This window comes from Rhea pennata, chromosome 13 (assembly GCF_028389875.1).
Source record: "Rhea pennata isolate bPtePen1 chromosome 13, bPtePen1.pri, whole genome shotgun sequence".
Lineage (NCBI taxonomy): Eukaryota > Metazoa > Chordata > Aves > Rheiformes > Rheidae > Rhea > Rhea pennata.
The window spans coordinates 21528069-21549758 of NC_084675.1; the positions used below are offsets into that span (position 1 = coordinate 21528069).

Sequence of the window (21690 nt, forward strand, 5' to 3'; positions counted from 1 at the left end):
TGCAATCAGCCCTGCTGCTTGCTGGCCATCAACCGTCGCCCTCCTTCCCTCCTCCGCACAAATTTCCCGTTTTTTTTAGACTCTGATCCTGCACTGCTTTATTCACAAGTCCCGCTGGGAGCAAGGAAATTACTCCAGCGAGCAAAATTACCCCTGCGCGGGATGCACGCACGGGCAGCGGCGCCAAGCCACGGCGCTGCTTTTCTGCACGCTGTCAAGACCAAAACAAATCTGCCGAGGAAGCTCCAAAACCAGGCGCTGCTCCTGACCGTTTATAAGAGCCAGGACAAATTATAGCAATTAGAAAGAAGAAAGAGGCGTGTCGACTTTCCTATCCGCAGGCCTCAGGGCGTACTCGGTGGCGGAGCACATTTCGCAGCCACACGCACGGACGCTTTAAACCCCGAGCCTTGCCAAAGCACGTTGCAAAACGCCCGCTGTCCTCGGCGGCACACGCTGTCCCTGCCGGCCGCGAGCGCGCCCGCCGCGCTGGCGCAGCCCGTCCGCAGCGAGGGGACGCAGGCGGCTTCGCGGCCCCGCTGGCAATGCTGTGAAATGTTTTCCCCCGCAGCTGCAAACGTACGGGCAAAAACCCACCACGCTCCGCAAAACTGCTTGCTGCTGCTGCCGTGCGAGCGGCCTTTGTGCTCGAGCGGCTGAGGGTAACGGGCAGAAAAATGCACGTGGGGGAGGGAGGAATTGCCCAATATTTTCACCCGAAATCTGAGTTAGAGGCAGGATACGAAGCCCTTCATCCAGGCTGCGAGTAACTACAGCGTCTTCAGGCTGCCGAAGCGCATCCGAAGCGTAAACGAGGCTGGGAAAAGCCTGAAACAGAGCTCAGCATCCCTAAGAAACCAGCTGCGCAGAGACGGCCGGCTGCGGGCGCGCTCGCCACGCTCCGGGCACGGGGCCGGCCGGCCGCTGCCTGCGGGAAAACCATCCGCAGCGCTTCTCGCGCGGCATGAGCCGGAGCTCCCCAGCGCCGAGGCCTGACGTCTGCCTCCTTCTCATTTATTTAGCACGGCAAATATTTGCCCGGCGCGGTTGCACCAGCCGCACTTTATTCAGGGACTTGTTATGCGTTATCGCTACCAGCGTATAGGGGAATAAAAAAGAAGCCACAGTGCCACCTTGGGAAACTCGCCTCGTGGGCAGCACGCCGAGCGCCTGGCTCGAGCAGCCCTCGTCAGCCCCGCTCCTCCGGCCGCCGGCTTTCCTTTGCACCGGGGGAGATTTGCAGGCAGAAATCAATCCGCTGGCAAAAGGCAAAATAACCCGCGGCTGGAAAGGCCGGAGCTGGGGCCTCGCGCAGCGGGAGCCCCCCCCCGGGGCAGGTGCCCCCCTGCAATCTCCACCTGCGCTCCCAGCCGCGACGCTGACTCAGCTGCTTTGGGCCAGGCTCTGGAAGAGCTTCGTAGGTTCAGCGCTGAGATTCCTTGCGAATCTGAGCTCCGGAGCGCGCTCTCGCCCCGAGCCAGCCCGCGCTGGCAGGGCTCCTAACGCACTGTCCCCGGGGGCTGGCGGGAGCCAGCGCAGCCTGCGTCGGAGCAGGGAAGAGCCCTCGGGCTGCAATAAACCCACAAACGGCTTTCGCAGCACTGTCAAAATAGCACGACGAGCAGCAGCGCTGTTCTGAGCGGCATCGGTGGGGGCTCTGCGTTGCACGGGAGGGGCCGTGCCCCACAGCACCCCGGTGCCATCCGGCATGCACCCAAATTCCCCTTAACTCTTTATCTACCAGCACCATCATGGAGTGGGCAAGGAGGGAAAACCAAGGCACAGGGAGCTCCTCGGGGGAAAATATCAATAAGGCAGCAGCACCTACAGACTGGCTGTAGGATGTCCCCAAAAGCACGAGCAGCATCCAGCACAGCTTGGCAGTCTAACCAGGGCTAAGAGGAGAAGACAGGTGCTGAGACACATCCCAAAGATCCCCTAGGTCCATAGCAACAGCACCACGTCCGACCTGAACCAAGCCCGGGCCCCAGTTATTTCTGCTGCTCCTGGACACTCCCAGGTTTGTCACCCTCAGCTCTCGGGCAACAGGTTTTATTGGGCTGGATAGAGGTGGCACATCCCCTTGGCATGGTCCTGCCCCAAATCCAAAGCTAATCTGCAGCCTGCTCTCACCACCACTGGCCTTGTGTTCCCCTGCAAAGATGCTATTTTGCAGAAATCCTCAGCTAACGCAAGCTGTGCTAACACCATCCCGCTGGCAACCGCAGCAGCACCATGCAGTGTGGCCACCACCCGCATCCTCCCCGCCAAGGCATCTTATTAGACACCAGAGAACCTAAAGAGGGGCGGCCGGGGCCAGCCAAGTGCAGCACATCGCTTCTGCTGGTCCCCTGCAAAACCCTCCCCAAGCCCAGGAGGCGTTTGCTGCCCCTGAGCAGCCTTTTCCCCCTCACCTGCAGGTAACAGCAGAGAAGCAGAGACAGGCAGGACACAAGACCACCACTCACCACCCCTGCCGGGAACGTGGCTAATGAGAAATGCGGGTGGTGGGAGGGCAGCTCCAGAGAGAGGGAAATTGCTGGCAGCTGAGCAGCAGCCAAATCACTCGGCAAAGCAGCTGAGAAACCTGCGGCCGCGGTGCCCAGGCTCGGCCCCTGCGGCGGTCAACGCCGGGGTTTGCAGCAGCAGCAGTATTGCTCCTCTCTGCTGCACGGCTCGAAGCCCTTCTGAGGTGGAAACGCTGGTTTAAACACGCTCCCCTTGCCCGGAAGGCTGGCCGGGGCTGCGGGAAAGGCACAGGCACCGTGGGATGTGCATCGGGGCACGCCAGGAGTTTTATTTTTGCAAAACCCCCGGCTGTCTTCAGGACTAGCTGCTGTTTTATACTCGTCAGGCGGCAGCCTGGGTCTCCCACGGAGCCTTTGCTTTTCTTGCTCGCTCTCCAGCTCTGGCAGCTCCCGGGCGCTTTGCAAAGCGGGCGCGTAGCCCACGATGCCGGGACGGGAGAGACGGGCAGAGAGGGGCTTCTGGAGGCGGAGGCGACAGGGAAAGCGCAGCGGCGCGCGGGGATCCTCCGGCAGGGCCGGCCGCGGGGACGCGGTGCGGCGGTCGCGCCGCGTCCGGCCGCGGGCCCCCGCCGCCCGCCTGCGCGGCGCCGCTCCGGAAACCCGCCGGCCCTCCGCCTTCGCGCTGGCGATTTTTCCAACTTAAGAGCAGGTGAGGCCACATCTGTTGGGGCTTTTTTTTTTTTCCTGGAAACATCCTAGGTTTTAGGCTAGCAACAGTTGCGTGTTTTTGCTTAAATACTTGTGTGTGATCCAAGCCGCCCCGGGCAGGACCGCGCGGGTCCGGTGCCGGGCGCCCCGCCGCCTCGGAGGAGCCCAGTGCAGTTCGCTTGGCAGACACTTGATGGGGCTGCAAAACCAATTACCATGGCACCCGGCGGGAACTGGGGGCAAAATGGCATTTTCCAGGCCTTTACTGTCCTCTTCGCTGCCTGCAGCTGCTCCGGGGGACCCTGGTTTTGCAGGGAGCCTTGGTGCGGAGCGAGCGAGTCCGGCGCACGTTCCCATCCACGGACCGCAGCGCCGAGCACCCCGGGCAGCCACCCGCCGCCCGTCCTTACCCGCCCTTTCCCGGCTAGGGCAGGCGTTTCCCCGCACCGCTGCCCGAGAGCACCGGGCCCCCACCGTGTCCCCCGGTCCCAGCTCCGGCGCTGCGTTTCTCTGCTGACCTTTGCTGGGATGCGGAGGCAGTGCAAACGCTCCCGGGACAGCGGCCGTCGCCAGGCCGTCGCCTCCCCTCGGAAAGGTGACGGATGCGGGCAGATCCAGGGGGGAGCGAGGACCTGCAGCCGGCAGATCCAGGGGGAGCGAGGACCTGCAGCCGGCAGATCCCGCAGGAGCACACGGCGCCGCAGCAAGCTGGCCCGAGCCAGGGTCTGAGAACTGGGATGCGCCAAGGCGAAATCCGTCGCGGATGCAAGCCGGAGTCGTCTCAGGGCTGCTAGCCAGGGTCAGCCGACGCCGCGTAGCGCGCTCGTTAACACCGCTGCCCACGGGCTCCCCGGGAGCTCGCCCAGCAGCTCTCGCAAGAGCCTCATCCGCCGGGACACGGCAGGAGCCGAGGCCAGAGATCCGCCGCTTCCCGAGCCGGCGGGGAGGATGAAGCCCACAGCCCATTAATCTAAAGGAAGTCCTTTTTAAATAAGTTAATATTGAGTAATTGATTTTTAAATACAGCAAAATCACATGGCCCGAGGCCCGCGCAGAATCCCAGCTCCGGCACAGGCTCAGCAGCGCCTGGCAGAGATTGAGCACAAAGGGGAAAAGGAAATAAAAATTAAATCTCTTTCGTGTGTCTAGATGACTCCAGGGCAAACACCAGCATTTCTTTAAGAGGTGCATCAATTTTCTCTATTAAAAAAGCGGGTTATCAGAAGGGAGAAGCCGGAAGGGGACGGAGCTGAGGAAGGCACAGGGGACCAACGCGGACGAGCAAGCAGAGTGGAGGCGTGTTAAAACACACGGCGGCAGCTAAAGGAGAAAGTCGGGTTTTTTTCTTTCTCTTTTTTCTTTTTAGAAAAATACTCATGCAAAATAATATACTTCTTGCCGCTAAACTCCTTTAATGTTGGAAAAATAAACAACGAAAGCGGAATCTGGGACAGAAGTGAGCGCCGATGCGCCCTTCCGACGGGACGCAGGGTGCAAACCGGCGCCTCCAGCAGCAATTTCGCCCTCGCGAGCACGGGCGTGAGGTGACGCTTTCGGGAAGGCCCCGGAGCCCGAGAAAGTCAGCGCTGGGAGAGCCGGGCGGGAGCAGCGTCCCGGCGCTCGGAGCCGGAGCGCCCCAAGTCCCGGCAGCGGGAGAAAAACGACCACGTGCAACCCCGTCTCTGCGGGGGCCGGCCGAGGACTAACCCGGCGCCCCCGCTCCCTCCCGCGGCACGCGATGCCTTCGGCCAGCAAGCGCCGGGAAAAACCGCGCCGCGCGGCCCGGGGGGCTTGCCCGAGCGAAGGAGCAAAGCGCTGCGACGGGGCTATCGAAGGCGCGACCGAGCAGCGCTCCAGCCGGAGGATTAATCCCGCGAGGAGGACGGGCTTCGTGCAGCCCTCCGCCGCCCAGCGCCGCAAAGCTCGGCCGGGACCGGGCGGCCTCGGAGGCCGCACTGCCCTCTGCTTTTTTCTTTTTTTCTTTTTAAACTGACCAAATACACCTGGGGAAAGAAAGTCTGCTTGGAAAGTGCACGGGGGAGGTTCTGGCGAGGGTGGGGGCGCTTTGGATCCTATTGCTACCCGGGGCGCAGCCCCAACGCTCGGCTGGCAGTCATGCGGGTTTACTGCAGGGGTGCACGGGTGTCCGCGGGTGCACGGGTGTCCGTGCGTGCACGGGTGTCCGCGGCTGTTGCATTCGGTAGCAGATCCTCCGCTGCAGAGCGCCCCGGAGGCGGCAGTCGCTGCGCTCCCGCTCCGGACGCCCGGGCTCTGCCTCCTCCGGCCCGCCGCGGCGCCCCGGCCGGGCGGCTATTCGGCAGCCATCTGCTCGATGTGGTCGCTCAGCAGCTTGTACTGCTCTGCGGGGGGGAGAGGAGGCAGGGCGGGGGGCACGGGGCGGCCGCTCGCCCCCGAGGCCGCCCGCCGCCGCCCGGCTCGCCCTTACCTTCGTCCAAGCTGCCGATGGTCGCCTGCTTCTTCAGGAAGTCGCTGCAGAGCTTCTTGCTGAGGCCGAAGGCCAGCATGTTGTGGATGAAGGTGCTGAGGACAGGGAGATGTGCGCGCCCTTGGTGCAGGCAGGTCCCAGCACCTCCCCACCCCATCCTCCTCTTCCTCCCCCCGGCCCTTTGCCCGGGGCCGGGCCGCCCCCCCCTCGGCGGCGGGGTGCCGGCTGCGGGTCCCCGGCCGCGCGCCCGCGCTCACCCCAGCTGCCCGAAGGTGATGTTCTCGTTGAAGCGCAGGCTGTCGTCGCGCTCCTCCTGCGTCATGTGGCACCACTTCTCCCTGCAAGGCACGAGCACCGCCGTCGCCCCGCGCGGGACCCCCCCCCTCCCCGCCCCAAGGCCCGCGACCCTCTGCGTTTCGACCGTCCCAAGCCCCGGAGCATCCGCTTTCTCTCCGAGCCCAACACCAGGAGCAACTTCAGCTCACGGCAAAACCCAAATCCGCCCTCGGCTCCTCCTCGCAGGCGCTACGTGTTTGCACCGGCACGAGGAGGCGGCCGGGTCCCCGGGCACGCGTCCCCCTCGCCGGGCCTTCGGCGGCCGAGCCGGCGCGGCGCCGAGCGGGGCGGACGTCACCGTGCCAGGGCATGATGCCGGCTATGGATCAGTGCGTGCACGTCGGGAAAGCTACAGCTCCGGGGTGAAGCCAGCCCTCTTCCGGATAGAGGTCGGGGAAGGGTACAGATGAGGGTAAGAGGATAAAAGAAAAGGAAGGAAAAATAGGGACAGGTAGAAGAAAAAAAAATATATATATATATATATGTGTGTGTGTATATATATATATATGGAGGAGAAGCAAGAGGACAGCACGAATAGACCACGCGCGCAGCACACGGCGCAGCCCGCCCCCAAACAGGATCAGAGACGCGGCGCCGGACGGAGGCGGCTGCCTGGGAAGGGGGGGGGTTCGCCGCTAGTTCAGCGGTGCAAGTGCGGAGGCAGTGAGCGCGGCTGTTGCTGAAGCTGGAGGACGACGAGCGCTCGACGAGGCTTGCCCACGAAGACGCCTGCCCTCGCTCAAGTCGGCTCTGGCGCGCAGAAGCTGCTGAGCGGGGCCTTCGCTCAAGGGGGTGGGCCGCCTAGAGCGACACGGCTCCGCGAACTTCGTACGAGACTTTAAAAAAGGATTTAAAACAAAAATTTTCTCCCAGATAAAGCTCACGATAGCAGGGGAAACATATCCGGAGGTTGAGAAGAACAGAGAAGAATCAAGCTTTTATCAAAGCTTTGAAAGCTGGAAGCAAAACTTCACAGGTCTCACTGGCCCCTTTACAGGGGGAGCAAGTTTGCATGCTGCTTCTTTCTTCTTTTTTTTTCTTTTCTTTTTTTCTTTTTTTTTTTTTTGCCTTTTTATGTTTTTCATGGAGGAAGGGAAAAAGAATTATCAAAGTGGCCAAGAAAAATTCACCGTGCTTCTGGCCTGTTACGCAGCAGTAAGGTGCCTGGAAAGGGGGAACGCCCCACGCGCGGCTCTATCCAAACCCTTCGAGCTGCGCGCTGGCCCGGCAGGGCCATCTCCTCCCCTCTTGCAAACGTGACCCCGTTTCGGCTGCCCGCCGGCGTGCGGAGGAAGCGTCTCAGCCCCTGCGAGGGCAGATCCTGCTGCTGCAGCCGCCTGCCGCGACGCGCCAGCAAGGCTCGGCCCACACCACCACGCCGGGCTCCCAGCAGCGGCGGTTCGCCCCGACGGCTAACCCGAGCCACGCTCTATCTGAGCAAGTTTTGGTTATCCAGCTCCCAGTGCACGCCTTAGCCACGCTAAAAATTTACTGCCAGGCTCCCACGGGCCTTCGTTAGTGCTGTCGCTTCAAGCGGTTTGCTCCAACGTCAAGTTTTCCAAGCGCCAGCGGTAGGGCAAAGACCCTCCACCCCTGCGGATCCCACCTCTGATCGCCGGCGGACGTGGCCGCTTCCAGGCTTTGCAAGCCGCAGCGCGCGCTTGCGGCTGCAGCGTGCGGCCGCCGCTTGCATTTCTCTTTTTGTGCAAGGATGGCAACGTGAGGGCACGCGGGAAAGAAAAAATAAATGAATGGAAAAAGGATCAGCTCTTCCAACCGGACAGAGGTCTTCCCTACCCCAACGCAACGGCACAACCAGGGACGCGCGAAAGCCAGACCGGGGCGTCCGCCCCGCCGGGACGGACACCGAAGCAGCAGCCAGCAGCACTCGCACGGTGCCGCCACGCGGGTCAACAGCAAGGGGGGAGCAGGAGGCACAGGAGGGGATGACGTTTCCCCCTTCTCCACTAAAAAGACTCAGTTCATGTCCAAAAACTGCCCATGGAACAGGCTTGCTGGCGGTGGCTGCCGGGAGGTGCAAGCCGTCCGGTTCCCCATCAGCCGTGCGCCCTGTTTCCACGCCGGAAGACCGTAACGTGGCAGCCTGAAATTGGTCGGGCTTGTTTTTAAAAAAAACGGCATTAAGGAGAAACCAATCGGAGGTTTTTTAGCTGCTGGGAGGCGGGCAGCTCGGAGCCCCCCCCCCCCCCGCCGCCTCCGGAGCCTTTCACCCCCCCCCGGGCAGGATTTGGACCCGAAGTGAGTCGGCCCTGTCAGACAGCGCAACCAGGTAATGTGGACAGACGGACGGACAGACACACCTCTTTTCCTCTTCCTCTCCAGCGTTCCCTCTGGAGTGGCAGCAGAAACGGGGCCAACAAAGGTTGGGTGTTAAAGATCATGCAAGATAGATGGATGGGGGAGAGAAAAAGAGGGAGGGGGGAAAAAAGAAGAGAAGAACAGATGATAAAGTTGTTACAGGCAGAGAGAGAGAGAAAAGAGAGAAAAAAGAGGAATTTAGTTCTTTTTGCTTCCCACTCTCCCCTTCCCTCCCCACCATGGTTGGAAAAAGGGGACCCTGCAGAAGCCCCGTGCAGATTTCGGGGAAACCGGGGCGGGATTTCCCTTGCAGAGAAGGCTCAGCCACGGGGTGAATTGGGGGAGGCGCTCGGAGCAGAGAGCAGCTGCCAGGGGCTTATGTCCTTGCGAGACATTTTGCTCCTGCTAATTTGGGGCTTAATCGAAACAAATGTGGTTACGGTTACATTACTGTTCAATAGTTTCTTTCACTGGTTTGCTTGGGAAAAAAAAAGAAAAAAGAAAAGGAGGAAAGTGTTAAAGGAGAAAGAAAAGACCGATCAGTTCACCGAGCCTGGCAGAGCATCCTTAAGTGCAAGCAGACGCTGTCGTGGTTGAGCTGCAGGTGCTGGGGGAGGATGCCGGAGGGCTGGCTGCTTCAGCAAGTGCTCGGAAAGGGGACTGGGCTAAAACGCTCAGCGGCTTTCCCCCAGGGAGCTCCAGGCCTCTGAGGTATCTCCAAATCCCAGAAAAGGGATTAATTATTTCCTTCCGCGGCAGAAAGCGGAGCGTTTGCCTGCAGCGCTTCTGCTCAGGGCTGTCGGGAGCAGGGGAAAACGCAGGGACGACCCTGGGTCCACAACCCCCCCCCCGGCTCCTGCCACTCCACGCACCCACGTCGCCGCGGGGTCTCGGTTTCGCTGCTGGCCCCCTAACCGGGGCAGCCGGGAGCACTGAAAGGACCTTCTGAAGAAAACAAACCCCAAGCCCAGGGCTCCAAGCACGGGGGACGTTGCTGAATTCGTTGCACACGAGGACGAGCTGCAGCCACTGCCTTCCCGGGGCAGCGGGACCCAAAGCGCCGCTGCCGCTCGCGGCGGGACAGCTGGACACCACGGCCCCTCCGCGGGCAGGGGATGGCCGAGGCGGCCGCGTGGGGCTCGCTTCCTACCTGGTGGTGGGAGACCTCTTCCTCCGCTCGCAGTGAACCGCGTCGAAGAAGGCGGCGTTCCAAAACCTCAGGTTGTGCCTGCCGAGGAGGAAGGAGGCGCTCGCTGCAGCAAAGCCCCCAACCGGCCCTCCAGCTCCCTGGGAGGCCAAATTTCCCTTGGGAGGTCCGCGTTGGAGATGAGGATCATTGTAAAGAGGAGCCTCGCGCTAACGCTTCGCAGCCATTAAAGCGACGCCAGCAAACTGCTGCCGAAAGGCTCCGTCCTGCTCCCGTCACCCGCCTGCGCTCCCTGCACGGGCCACAGGCAGGTGAGGGTCAGCCAGGACCAGCTCCCCAAACCAGCCCCCTGCGTGGCTGCAAACGCCTTCCCCGGCACAAGGGCATGACCGTCTGTTTTAGGGGCAACAACAACTTAAAAGCAATCAGGAGAGTTCGGGCAAAAGGCAACATGGAGGCAGGGTGGTCAAATCCCCTCTTGCGTTTCCGACCCCAGGGAGCCTCACGCGAGGTGGTAGCTCAGCCAGCTCCGGGCAGGTTTACCAGATTGGCTGTTGCTTGAGGTGCATGTACAGGTAGATCTTCTCTCCTTTCTTCTCCTCCTCTGGGCTCTGCACGGAAACTGTGGGGATGCACAATGACACACGGCGCCCTGGAGGACCCTCGCACCCGCGCACAGGCTTGGCACTCCCTGGTGGGTGTCCGAGTGGCCACCATGGCGAGGTCTGCAAACCAAACGCTTGGCCCCAGCACATCTCCACCAACAAGGAGAAGAGCTTTTGTCCCCTTTGTAGGCAGACATGAAGTCAGACCAACGTGCAAATGTCCCAGGAGGATGCTTGAGGGCTGGACCCCTCTTTCAGCAGCACAGGTGGCCACTGGGAGGGTGACAAGAGCAACAGGAGCAACGCTAAAGCTCAGAGACAGCAGACGCCCAAACCTCTCTGCAACCTAACACCTCTGAGGACAAGATGCCTTTGGGTCCCGGTGGGACAGTATATGATATTGCTCCAAAACAACAAGCTAAAAGGACTGAAGTGCTTTGAAGCACTTCTCCAGGAGCTTGGGGGAGATATCCCCAGTCCTTCCTGTCACATCTCTACCCCACAGCTCCAGCAACACCAGGCATCTCGCACCACTTCCAACCCTCACTCCTTCCCATGCTTAACTCAGCCGCACTGACTCCACTCACCCGTCTTCTTTAGCTTCTGCTTTGGCTTGTCCTCCCCTTCACTTCTGTGACATAAAAAATCAGCGTCAGCTCCAAAGAAGCCTGTCCCCACCCAGCCCACAAGGTGAAACCCTGGCTTCCCTGGCAAGGAAGCCACCTTCTTGGGCATGGTCCCCAGGGCCAAAAAGGTGGCCAGAGATATCTCCATGCACTGCCTTCCCTTGGCAGCAACAACCCTGGCTTAGGGGTGTCCATGCCGAGGAGGTTTCTGGCTCGGCCACATTATGAGTGCATGCCCCCAGCCCACCCAGCCTGCCTGGAGCACCCAGTGGAGTGGTACCCACTCGCTCTTCCAGGCTGCAGGACCCTTCAGTTTGGTCTCCAGGCCCCCAAAGAAGCCCTTCACGTTCTCAGTCTTGGCTGACGTGTTCTTCAACAGCCGCTCCGCTATGTCCTTCTTCTCAGCCAGCCAGCTGTTGGCTGACTTCAGGTATGAGTCAATGCTGCCCATGGGCTTCTCCTTGGTCTCCAAGGGCAGAGCATGTGGTTTGCCTGGGGGAAGGCAGCAGGAGCTCAGCGGGCTCTTGGGCCCCACAGCAAACATATAGCTGGGCAAATCTCTGCTGCAAAGAGCACCGCTCTCACGGCCCAATGCAGCAGGTGCCACCAGCCCCCAGAGGATCTGCTCCAAGCAATGCTGAAAATGCAACGCAAAGACCAGGAGCCAGACTGGAATGATCCAGTCTCCATCCCATCACAATTCTTGTAGGTTCTTCCTCCTCTCCCCATTTTGGATAGAAAACCCAGTGTCCCGCATAGGAGTGACTGCCACACACCAGGCAATGAGCAGAGGCATTTCTGGGTTGGAACTGGATTCATGTGACATCCCCAGGATAAGGGGACATCTGGGGATTGCCACATATGAATTTCCCTGGCTAGCTCAGGTATGAGAAGCAATGACGCACCAACCCAACACAAGTAGGGTCTGCAGCAGGTAGGCACAGCCTCCATGCCATGAAGGCCCTTCTCCTATCAGCATCTGAGTCAGCCAGCATAAACCAAGTTCAGAGATGCCTTCCATCACCCTTCCCCATGCAGGGCAAACCTCAGCACCGGGGCCAAAAGCATTTCAGCATCTGTCTCCAGCACAAAAAAACCCGAGGCTGCAGACACCTCTTACCGATGTAGTAGTAAGTGAAACACATGGTCATTATATTCTTGGCAGGGCTGAAGTCATCCATCTGGTGACACCTGGAATCAAGGGAGAACTAGATGAAGATGCCTGGTGATGGCAACTTGAAGCAGCGTAACAGTTCCTGCTTGGCCCCTCCTGTAGTCGTGGCTCTGCTCTCATGGGGCAAGGGCAACTTTCCTGCAGCAAAGCCCTGAGAGGGCCAGAGAAACCACCTCTAAATAGCTGTCCCAGCACCCCTCAAGCTTGCCCTGCATGGAGACTGACAGCAGCGAGTCCAGACAGTGCCAGCAGCACCCCATGCTTAGGGCAGCACCGTACCTAGCTGGGTCAAGTCCTGCACCACATTCAGGCTAAAAAACCTTGATTTTTGGCAAGGCTTATTAAATGGGGTGACCAGACCCTGCTGACTTCAGCATCTGCACTGCACTCCTCCTCACCTGCTCCCTAGCTCAGGTCAGACTGCAACCACCCGATGGGGCCACAACATGCGGGACAACCCAGCAATGCTTCGCATCAGCCCTCTGCTTCCTTGGGCCAAAGCAGCAGAGCAGGTCGGAGATGGGGATCTCCTAACCCTCTGGATTAGTAGGAAGATCACAGGGGCTTTAGGTGATTGCAGTGAAGCTCAAAACCCCCCCACCACTTACTCAAACAGCACGAGGGCGAAAGATTGCATCAGGCGATAGAAGGTCTGCTCCGAGACGCACTTGGAGTTGCAGCGCTGCAAGCACAAACCCAGACCCAGCTCAGCACAGCCATCCAGAGCTGCCGTCTGCTGCGAGCAGCAAAGACGACCGCAGCTCCCCGAAGCGCCCGGGGACGGCCAGAAAGCACGTTCAAACAGGCCTCCATCTCGGAGACAGCAATTTGAATTTCTGGTGTGTTTTCTTCTAGGAAATAGAACATTTCTGAGTGCTCATCTTATTTCATTTTATATAAACAGACAATTTCTCTCCCACACTGCAACAATCATATTTTTAAGTGCCTCGGGATGCATTTATTTATGTACTGTACTAAAGCTCCTCCCTTACCCCCGAGCTCCTGTCCTCAAAAAATACCAGCTTGCCCCATTTCCCTGCTTCGCACCTTCTGCCCCAGCTGCTCCCCAGTCGCTGCTCCCGTATACGTATTTGTGCACCCAGATATTCTGCCCAAGTCGCCCCTTACCTGGGCGCTCACGTATCGTGCGAACCATTCCCTGCCCTTCCCGCTCTCGCCGCTGCAGAGCTCACCAAACTTGGCCTTTTCTTCTTGGTCCAGATCCTCTCTGAAACAGAAAAGGGGGAGGAGGAAGAAAAACACCACCGTTAAAGCCGAGGACGTGCCCGGCGTCCCCGCCGCAGCCGGCACGGGGGGAGGCTCAGCTCCCCGCAGCATCCAGAAAGGGGAGGGAGATGCAGGCGCGTCCGTCCTGCCATCCTCCCGCGCACGTCGCTTGGCGGGCGGCAGAGCAAAGGCAGAGGAGGAGAGAGCGAGCAACAGCCCGAGCGGAAACCCAGCTCCCGAGACAGGCGCGCCGCCCCGAGCAAGACCAGCCCCAGCTCGGCTGTTGCTCCTCGTCGCCGGCGGTCTGCTCAACCGCGCTCGACGCGCCGTGCCGGAGTGCCGCGGAGGGCGCAGCGAGCCTCGCGCCCGCGGAGCCTGAGCCCTCCCCTGCTCCGTGGCTGCAAACGCAGCATCGGAGCTGGAAACGGCACGAGCCAAGCGCAGGGGAAAAAAAAAAAAAAAAAAAAAATCAATGCTCACCCGCCGGCGAAGACCTTCTCCACGTAGTGCCGCATGAATTCCCGGCGCTCGGCCGCTGCCTCGTCCTTGGCCGACTCGGTGCTCTGGTTGGAGGAGAAGGACTCGTTGGAGGACGAGCGGCGGTAGCTGCTCCAGCGGCTGGGCGAATAGCCCATGTCGTTCTCGCTGTCCGCCGACTCGGTGGCGTCGCTCTCCTCCCCGGCCGCGTCCTCGTCGCCGCTGCGGCGGTCCGGAGGCGAGGGCTCTGCGGGGGCTTCGGCATCGAAGTCGATGAGGTTCCCCACGGGCACGTCCAGGGGCGCCTCCATGGCTCTCGCAGCGGGGATGCGGTGGTGCGGGCAGCCGGGGGTGGGGGCGGTGGGTCAGCTCAGTTGCCCTTTCGCCCCTCACCAGGGCATCAACACCATCTTCAGCCTCGGAGGACAGGCTGGCTAAAGCAGGCAGGTCCTTCCACCACAGGCCACATTAGTGCAGGACTTCTGAAAGACAAGGGACAGATGTGGGTGATGAGACAGGCCCAAGGAACCACCACCATGGACCTTGGGAGAAGGCATCACGTGCCACCACCCGCAACGTCTCCTGGATGCCACCAGCAGCAGGGAGGGGAAGGACAGAGGCGCAGCGCCTCGCTCCTCTACGAGCAAGCCCATGCGGTGGTCTCATGCTTTCTGCACCGTTCAGAGGATTTTTCTTCCTCCTGACTCATCTTTTTAGCCCAGAAATGAGACAGTTTAAGCTTGAGCTCCATATGCCACATTTAGAAGGTGATATCTCCCAACCCGACAGGTGAAATTGGGCCAGCACGAGTCAGCAGCTGGCAGACGCTTGTGATCTTCCAAAGTGGCCGCATCCATCCCGCCCTGCTCTGGCCGCTCGTGGCACAGCGCTGCAGATCCCTCCCGATCCGAATCGGAGAGGAGAACGCAGAGTCACGTTACCGCACGCGTCTAAACGCGAATGCGTCAGCACTGCTAAGACGTTCCTCATCTCTTGCAAACAGATGCAAGGAGAGAAAAAATTCCCCAGGCTCCTTCCCCCTCCTGAGCATCCTCTCGCCACCTCCTCGGTGCCCGGGGATGCTCAACCCCCCCGGCACGTCGAGCACCGGCCACTGGGTGATGGGGCGAGGAGGGGGCTGCCTGCCCGAACCGCCTCTCCTGCGGCGCCCGGGCCCCAGGGCCGAAGCAGCGACGCCACGGGCGTCAAGCACGCAGCGAGATCCTCCCTCGCCCCCCAGCCAAACGGAGGGGCTGGCCACACAGATCTCATTAAAACCATCGTAAAGATGATTTTTTTTTTTAATCATCTCTCAGCACAGCTGTTTCCAGAGCACAGCGGAGAGGGCTGCTGGGGGCGAGAGCAGGGCTTCGTCTGTCCGCCCCCAACCCCTGCAGCCCGGCCCAAGGCAGCTGCAAAGCCCCGTTCTCCCGGCGGGAGCAGGGACCTCCCTCCGCCCGTCCCTCCGGAGCCCGCAGATGGAGGCTCGGAGCTGCCCAGCTGCAATGCCGTCAGCCGCAAGCTCGTGGCCCGGCTGCATTTTCGCTGGAGGCAGGCCAGGATGTTCGTGACGGACCCGCTCAACTACGCTTTGCGGGACATGCCTCCCCCGCTTCCCTGGGCCACGCTTCACCCCCTTCCACCACGCCAGGGAGCACGTCCGGACGCGGAGACGCCTTCACCTGCCGTCTGAGCTATCGGAGCTTTCTGAAAAACGCAAGGTTTCTCCGCCCGGCGCTTCGGGGCCGGGAATTGGACAGGAGAACAAACCCGTGCCCCTCGGAAAGCCTGCCCACGGCGTGGGTTTAACTTCTCATAAAGCCCCACGCCGAGGACCTCGCCAGGAAACGCGCTCGCCGCGCGCCGCTGGCCTCGGACGTCCCCTTGCACACCACCGCCGCGCGTGAAGAAATCGCAGGAGTTTCTCTATCACACGGGACGACGCGCATCCAGCAACCATCCAACCCAGGAACGCTCTCCTTAAGCAACGTTTGCTGGGGTACAACAGCTTTTTCGCTCCACCAACCACGCGGGCACAACCCTCCCGGAGAAGCTGATGGGCAGGCTCCCACGCCAGCCCCTCGCGCCGGGCCGCCCCGCGCGGCAGAGCCCAGACCTCGCGCCCTTCTCCATGCAGGCGCCGGCCGGGAGCCCTTCGGAGAGAGGATTCGGGGTGCGGGCATCCCCCCACCCCGCCCCGGGCTTGCTGCAGCGCAAGCTCGGCAGAAACCCGGGTGGGTTTGCAGTGGGCCGGCTGACATCAGCATGGGCATACGGAGGAGCCTTAAGAAGAAAACAAACGCCGAGGCTCAGCCCGGCACCCACGTCACGACCCTGTCACGTCTCCAGGGGTGTTAACCCAGGAGAAAACAAGAGCCAAAATACAAACCGAGAGCCTCAGCGTCTGCAGCCTGAGCGCTCGGCTCCGTCCGCACGTCCCAGAGCCTTCGGTGTCACGCTCCTGCCTTGCGACTGCTGTTTTGAGGCTGAGCGTGAACAAGGGCTCCAGAATAAGAAGGTTGTTTTTGGCTTTTGCCACGGCGTATCGAGCTTTAGCGTCCTCCGGGTCCTGCAGCGCCAGCGCTGCCTCCAGCCACGACGCTCAAGCAGACAGACAAGGCAACGCGCAGCTGACAGCAGGCTTGCTTGTAAGCACGCATCTTCCAGCGCATCTGTACTCCCCAGGGGGAGCTGGCATGTAATAAATCTGTGTCTTCCCGCTGGAAACGGCAGCCAGGGAGCACTAGCAGCAGAGAGGAGAGCTGGCGGGAGGCGCCTGCAGACAGGCGGGCAGCTCCGAGGGTCGCCCTGTGCTGGGGGGCTCACCGAAGAGGCTGTTTGGGTGCCAGGAGCCCTCCTGAGTCACGGTCTGCTCGACCGCCAGGGCTTTCTGGAGGAGAAAGGAAAGGAGGGCCCTTTCCGAGAGGTTTGGGGCTGCCAGCTTTGGCCAAGTGCTGCAGCGGTCAGTCTGAGGCCGGTGCAACGAGCCAGGGAAACAGAGACGGGAGATGCAACAGCATTAATTTCTAGCTCGTTATCATTATAAATGAGACTTAAAAAAATGTTTTTGCTGCATTAAACTTGATCTGAATTTTAAAACAGTTTAAAATCTCATGACTTCCTATTGCTCATGCTGTTTTCCTTTCATCTCTCCCCGCTTGGCGAAGACGCAGCCCGACTGCGTTTCACCGCGAGACAGCCGCGCTCGCAATCCCGACCCCACGGCATCCCCGGGCGCCGCAGGAGAACCGCGGGCGCTTTCCCAAGGGAACGGAGTTGCTTGTAGCGTCCTGGACGCCTGGAAAAGGCATGGACCGGCCAGGAAGCAGTCGGGCCCGTGAGACGGGGGCTCGGACGCCAGCCGCGCGTGCGTCGCTCCGGCATCGCCTCCGCTCCGCGGCCGAGCTTCGCCCGAGGGCGGACGCGGGGGGCAGAGCCCTCGGCGCCCAGAGCCAACGTGCGGTGCCGTCTCCGAGGGGCAGGAGCCAGCGCTGACTGCGCCCACTTACCCACTTGATGAAGCACTGGCGAGGAAATTACATCTTCGAACGAAGCAACGCTGCTGCCATCTGCGGCTTTCCTAATCAAGCGTGACGTGAAATACGTGCTGGCTCTCTCAGCAGCTCCCTAATACGGTTTTGGAGCTTGTTGACGGTGGCTTTGGGGCGAGGGAAGGAGGAGGCGCCCGGGACAAGAGCGCGCTGCGGTGCAGGGTGCAAGCACAGGTGTTGCACGAGGGGCGGGTTTCCCGGGACCCACCGTGTCCTGGCAGGAGTTGCTCCCCCCAGGATGAAAGGATGCAGCTGGTAGGGGAAAAACCCGAGCAGGGAGCTGCACGGGGCAGAGAGGAGGCACCTGCCAGCAGAGAGGAGGACACGGAGGGTGCCTGGACTGGAGAGCGACTTGTGCAAAGCCAGGGAGAGACCCAGGAGGCATTTAAACCTCGTGCTGAGACGCAAAGGGAGGAGCGAGGAGCTGGGATCGAAAGCAATCGAGGCAGCAGCAGCGGAAGGGCTTTTCTTCTGCTCCACTTCAGACGAAGGTCACGGCTTCGCCGCGCTCCTCGCAGCCTCTCCCCGGCTCCGCGCACCCTTCCGGAGGACGGGATCACCCAGCCCAACTTCGCAATCAAATCCTGTCGCCCCATTGCAGAGCCAGAGCAAACGACACTCGAGGGCAAAAAAACCACCCGCAAAAATCACCCGCGAAGCCTCGCCGAACCCGCAGGGCAGCGCCCGGAGCGCGGCAGCGACAAAGGACACGACGCAGCCCCGGCCCCAAGCGGAGGCCGCGTCCCTCGGGACCGCCCGGCAAGCGCTGGCATTGCCCCTCGCAGGGGAAAGGGATCGCAGAGGCCTGAGCCGCTCGGGCGGCCGCGTCGGCGGGGAGCAGCTCGGTGATCAGAGCACGGAACGGATCCCGCCTCCGCGCCCGCCCGGGGACCGGCGGTGCGGAGAGGCTCGGATTACCCCAGCACGGTGCAAACCCGGGGATTTGCACCTCGCTCGCCCCGGGCGAGCGCGGCGCAGCCCGCGGCACGCACACGCAGCCAGGCGGGACGGGAGAGGGGATCCCTCCGCAGCCAGTGCTGCGGAGCCAAGCGGCCGCCTCGCTGCCCGGCCCCAGGGGTTCAAACGGCACCCAGGCCCCTGCCCATCTGCGTCCGGAAAGCTGGAATTATAAACGTGACTAATCCTCGGTACGAGCTCAGGCAGTGGGCGGCTTTCCGCGCAGCGGCAACGCTCGCGCCCACGCTCGCACCTGCATCCTACACGGAGACAGCGCTCCAGCCCGGAGCAGCCGGGGGCCTTTACAGACCGTAATTAAAGCAATGAAATCACTGGCTGTCTTGTCGCAGCAGCTTCCAGAGTGCTTCCCTCCAGAGCAGCCCGCCCCTCGGGCCTGGGACAGTGCCCAGACCCGCCGGTGAAGGAGGAAAGGGCTCTTAAAGCCCTTGAGGAAATTCACCCTGCTCGCATCCCGCTCCAGAGATGCCGCTGCGAGGAGCGGGGCAGAGACGATTAAATATTCTCGCGGGACTCGGCTTCTGCCTTGGCAGCCCCGGAGGGATGGCTCTGCTCCGTCCCGTCCGCACGCTGATCGCAGCCGCCGGCTCCCCCGGGCTGCCAGGATTTCCAGCGTGGATCCGAGCCGGGACGAGCAGCCGCGGCTCCCGGTGCTGCGGGACACAGCTGCAGCCGCGGGAAGGATTTCGCCCCGGCAGCGGCAGGGCTTTGACTCACCCTGCAGCAGGAGTTTTAGCCCCACTAGATGCGGTTTAATCCGCTGTGTGTCTCAGTTTCCCAGCTGTATCACAGGGGCACGTATCTGCCAGCCCGCAGGAAGGGGGGACGGGTGCACGGTGACCTCTCCTCGCCAAAATTTCGTCCTGTCCCGGGGCGACGGCGCTGCCGGAGGGACCAATGCAGCAAAGCGCCGCTCCTCTGCGCTGGCAACCGTCCACGCCGCAGCCCGTCGCAGGGATCCGCTCTCGCCGCCTCCGTCTGCACGCGGAGGCCGGTGTCGCCCGGTGTCGCCCAGCTCACGTGCCAGAACGAGCTGGGGATCAAACCACGAGAGACTTTTCTCGGGGGGCTGCGGTCGCCGGCCCCGGGGAGCGCAGGGCATCGCCCGGGCTGGCTCACCCCCGCGAGCGGGCGGCGAGGAGCCGCGGTCGCCCCGCTCTTGCCGAGGGCACCGCGGGCAAAACCTGGGTTTCTGCCAAGGAAAACTCCCTGCAGCACGAGGGAACAGCTCGGCTCGTTTCCTCCGTTCCGTTCCTCCGCGGGAACTGGTCAGTCTTGTTCCCTCGAGTCGCTCATTAATCCTCCCGCTGCTCCGAGCAAACAGCCCGGGGCCCCAGGGTGATACCCGCTGCAGAAACCGCGCCGGCTCCCCCTCCAAAACCGGCCCGAGAACGCCGAAACGCACCGATTCCCCTGCCCGGGACCTTATCGAGCCCCTGGGATTCCTGACACTGGAACCGCTGCCCCCGCCACGCTCACCTGTCCCTGCTGCTGCGCTGCTCTGCTCCCTTCGCTGGCAGCAAGGACACGGCCCCTTTTATCAGGGCTCACGCCAGCTGCGCCCTTGCCAGCGCACAGCCGCGACATCCGGATTGCAGACGCTACGCGGCGGCTTTACAGGCCGAGGAGTTACGTCCTCTGGAATCCAACAAAAACAAATCGCGGCCGTTTCGTCGATCTTCCCCCGAGCGCCACGGAGGCCGGCGGTGATCTGCACGGCACCCGCGCTCAGCCGTGTACGTGTGCCCGCAGCGCGGAGCAGAGACCACCGGCGCTCTGGGCATGCCGGAGCCAGCACGGCGCGGCGCACCGGGCCGCCCTGCCGCGCCGCGCCGGGGAGAGGGCCGCGAGCCCGCGGCCGGTGCCCCCTCTCCCGCCGCAGCGCCTGGCGCACGGGAGCGTTTTTGGCAGGCGAGGCGGACGCCGTTCGGCCCCAGCATCCGCGCGGGGGCTCGCAGGAAGCCCAGCGGCGGGCACGGCTCGGCCAGCACGCAGCAGAGCTTCCTGCAGACTTTCCCATCCCTTTTCAACGCCTGCGTTAACCCACACGTATCGCTTTGCAAAGCCAGCTCGTTCAACCTTAAGAACTACGCTTTTTTTTTTTTTTTTTTAAAGGCAATCTGAAGCCCAACAAGCTCTCAACTTTCCCATGCATTGCAAAGAGCCCTTTCTTCCTGCTAACATGAGACACCAGATGGCAGCTCCCCCTTCCAGCGGACTTTAGAAGAAGAGAATTAAATGCCTCTTGAATAGCCCTGCGCTGCGTTAAGACCGTCTTTTGTGCTGAGCAGCAGCTTCTCCTTTAAGGCAGCACAGGCTGCGGCCGCCCCACGCACGCACGTCCCGGGAGCCCCCCGAGCTCCCCCCGAGTTTATTCCGCGAGTCCCGTTTCCCGCTGCTCACCTTGCAAAATTCCAGGCGGGGGTCCCCGGGGCCGGGCCGCCTCCCTCCCCCCCCCCCCCCCGCTATGGAAAGCAGCTCCTCAAGGGATTTCCCACGGATATCCCAGCCCCAAAGGGGTTCAGGCCCCCGCTCCCCTCGGAGCTGCCGGCTTTGCCGTGCGCGCTGCCCCGGCGGCTGCCGCGGCGCTGGGGAGCCGCGACGGGGCGGACGCCGGAGCCGCCCCCGCTCCGGCCCCCGCGGGGAGCGTTCAAACGCGGCGGCGCTTCCCCAGCGGCTGCCGGAGCCGCGGGTTATCGGGGAGAAAAGCAAAGCGGACGGGTGGGCGAAAAAAAAAAAAAAAAAAACACTCCTCTGCGTCGGATCCCCCAGGCCTGTCCGCGCCCTCCCCGCCGCTGCCGCCCTTGTACCTGTGCCCAGGAGCGGTGCCCGCGCCTGGCTCGGCTCGGCTCGGCTCGGCTCGGCTGCGGCGGGGGGGAAGCGGGCAGCTCCGAGCGCCCCCCCCCCCCGCGCCCACGCAGGCGCGCACGGCGCCGCCAGCCCGCGGCGAGGAAGAGGAAGAGGAAGGAAAAAAAAAAAAAAAAACCACCCGGCGTGGTGCGGTTCGGCGGCGGTTCGCGGCTGCCGGGCGCGGGGCGCCTTCCCACGCGGCGCCTTCCCACGCAGCAGGGAAGCGCGGGGGGGGGGTCCCCGTCCAAGGGGAAGCCTCCAGCCCTTCCCCCTAGCTTTGGCTGTTTTTTTAAAGCCTCCCCATCGCTTATACCCCACAGGAGCGGGAATTACCTTCCCCGATGAGTTGCTGCGGCAAAAAATAAAATCAAATCTGGGGTAGAAGAGCTCGCAGTGGGGAGGAGAAAGCGGGTGAGAGCTGCCGGCGCAGTCCGCCGCGGGCCGAGGCTGCGCAGCGGGCAGGGCTGGGGTCCCCCGCGCCCGCCCACGCTCCCCCGGCGCGTCCCGCCGGCCGCCTCCGCCAGCGGCTCCCCCGTCCCCTGCGCGGGCCAGCGCTTACGGCGGCCGCCTTCTTCCCTGAGCGCCGCTCAAGCGCAAAGCTCGGGTGCTTTAATTCCCCGAAGCACCTAAGCGGTAAAGCAGAGGGTGCCGAGAGGCCTGGGCGCGCTCGCAGGCTGGACGCCCGCGTGCCCAAGGGCGAGCGCGGACGCGGAAGGGGCCGGCGAGCCGGGCGGTGGGGAAGGGGCGGGATCCCTGGCCAGGGTGGCCAGGCGCCAGCGGG

At 62.3% G+C, this 21690-nt stretch overlaps 1 protein-coding gene across 5 annotated transcripts; it reads right to left on the minus strand.

Moving 5' to 3' along the window:
- Positions 1-4565: 4565 nt before the first annotated feature.
- Positions 4566-20958, minus strand: KIAA0513 (KIAA0513 ortholog). 5 transcript variants are annotated; one of them, XM_062586514.1, is made up of 13 exons: positions 20870-20958; positions 13537-14015; positions 12958-13057; positions 12438-12511; positions 11776-11846; positions 10940-11147; positions 10617-10660; positions 9968-10046; positions 9428-9505; positions 8280-8309; positions 5880-5960; positions 5623-5717; positions 4566-5536 (listed from the first exon to the last, which is right to left on the minus strand). In XM_062586514.1, the coding sequence occupies exons 2-13, from the start codon at positions 13842-13844 to the stop codon at positions 5487-5489; spliced, it is 1218 nt and encodes a 405-aa protein (XP_062442498.1). In that variant the 5' UTR covers positions 13845-14015; positions 20870-20958; the 3' UTR covers positions 4566-5486. The 5 variants fall into 5 exon arrangements, with proteins under 5 accessions (XP_062442498.1, XP_062442499.1, XP_062442500.1 ...); XM_062586515.1 differs by lacking the exon at positions 20870-20958 and adding an exon at positions 19539-19837; XM_062586516.1 differs by lacking the exon at positions 20870-20958 and adding an exon at positions 18777-18799.
- Between the last annotated feature and the right edge of the window lie 732 nt (positions 20959-21690).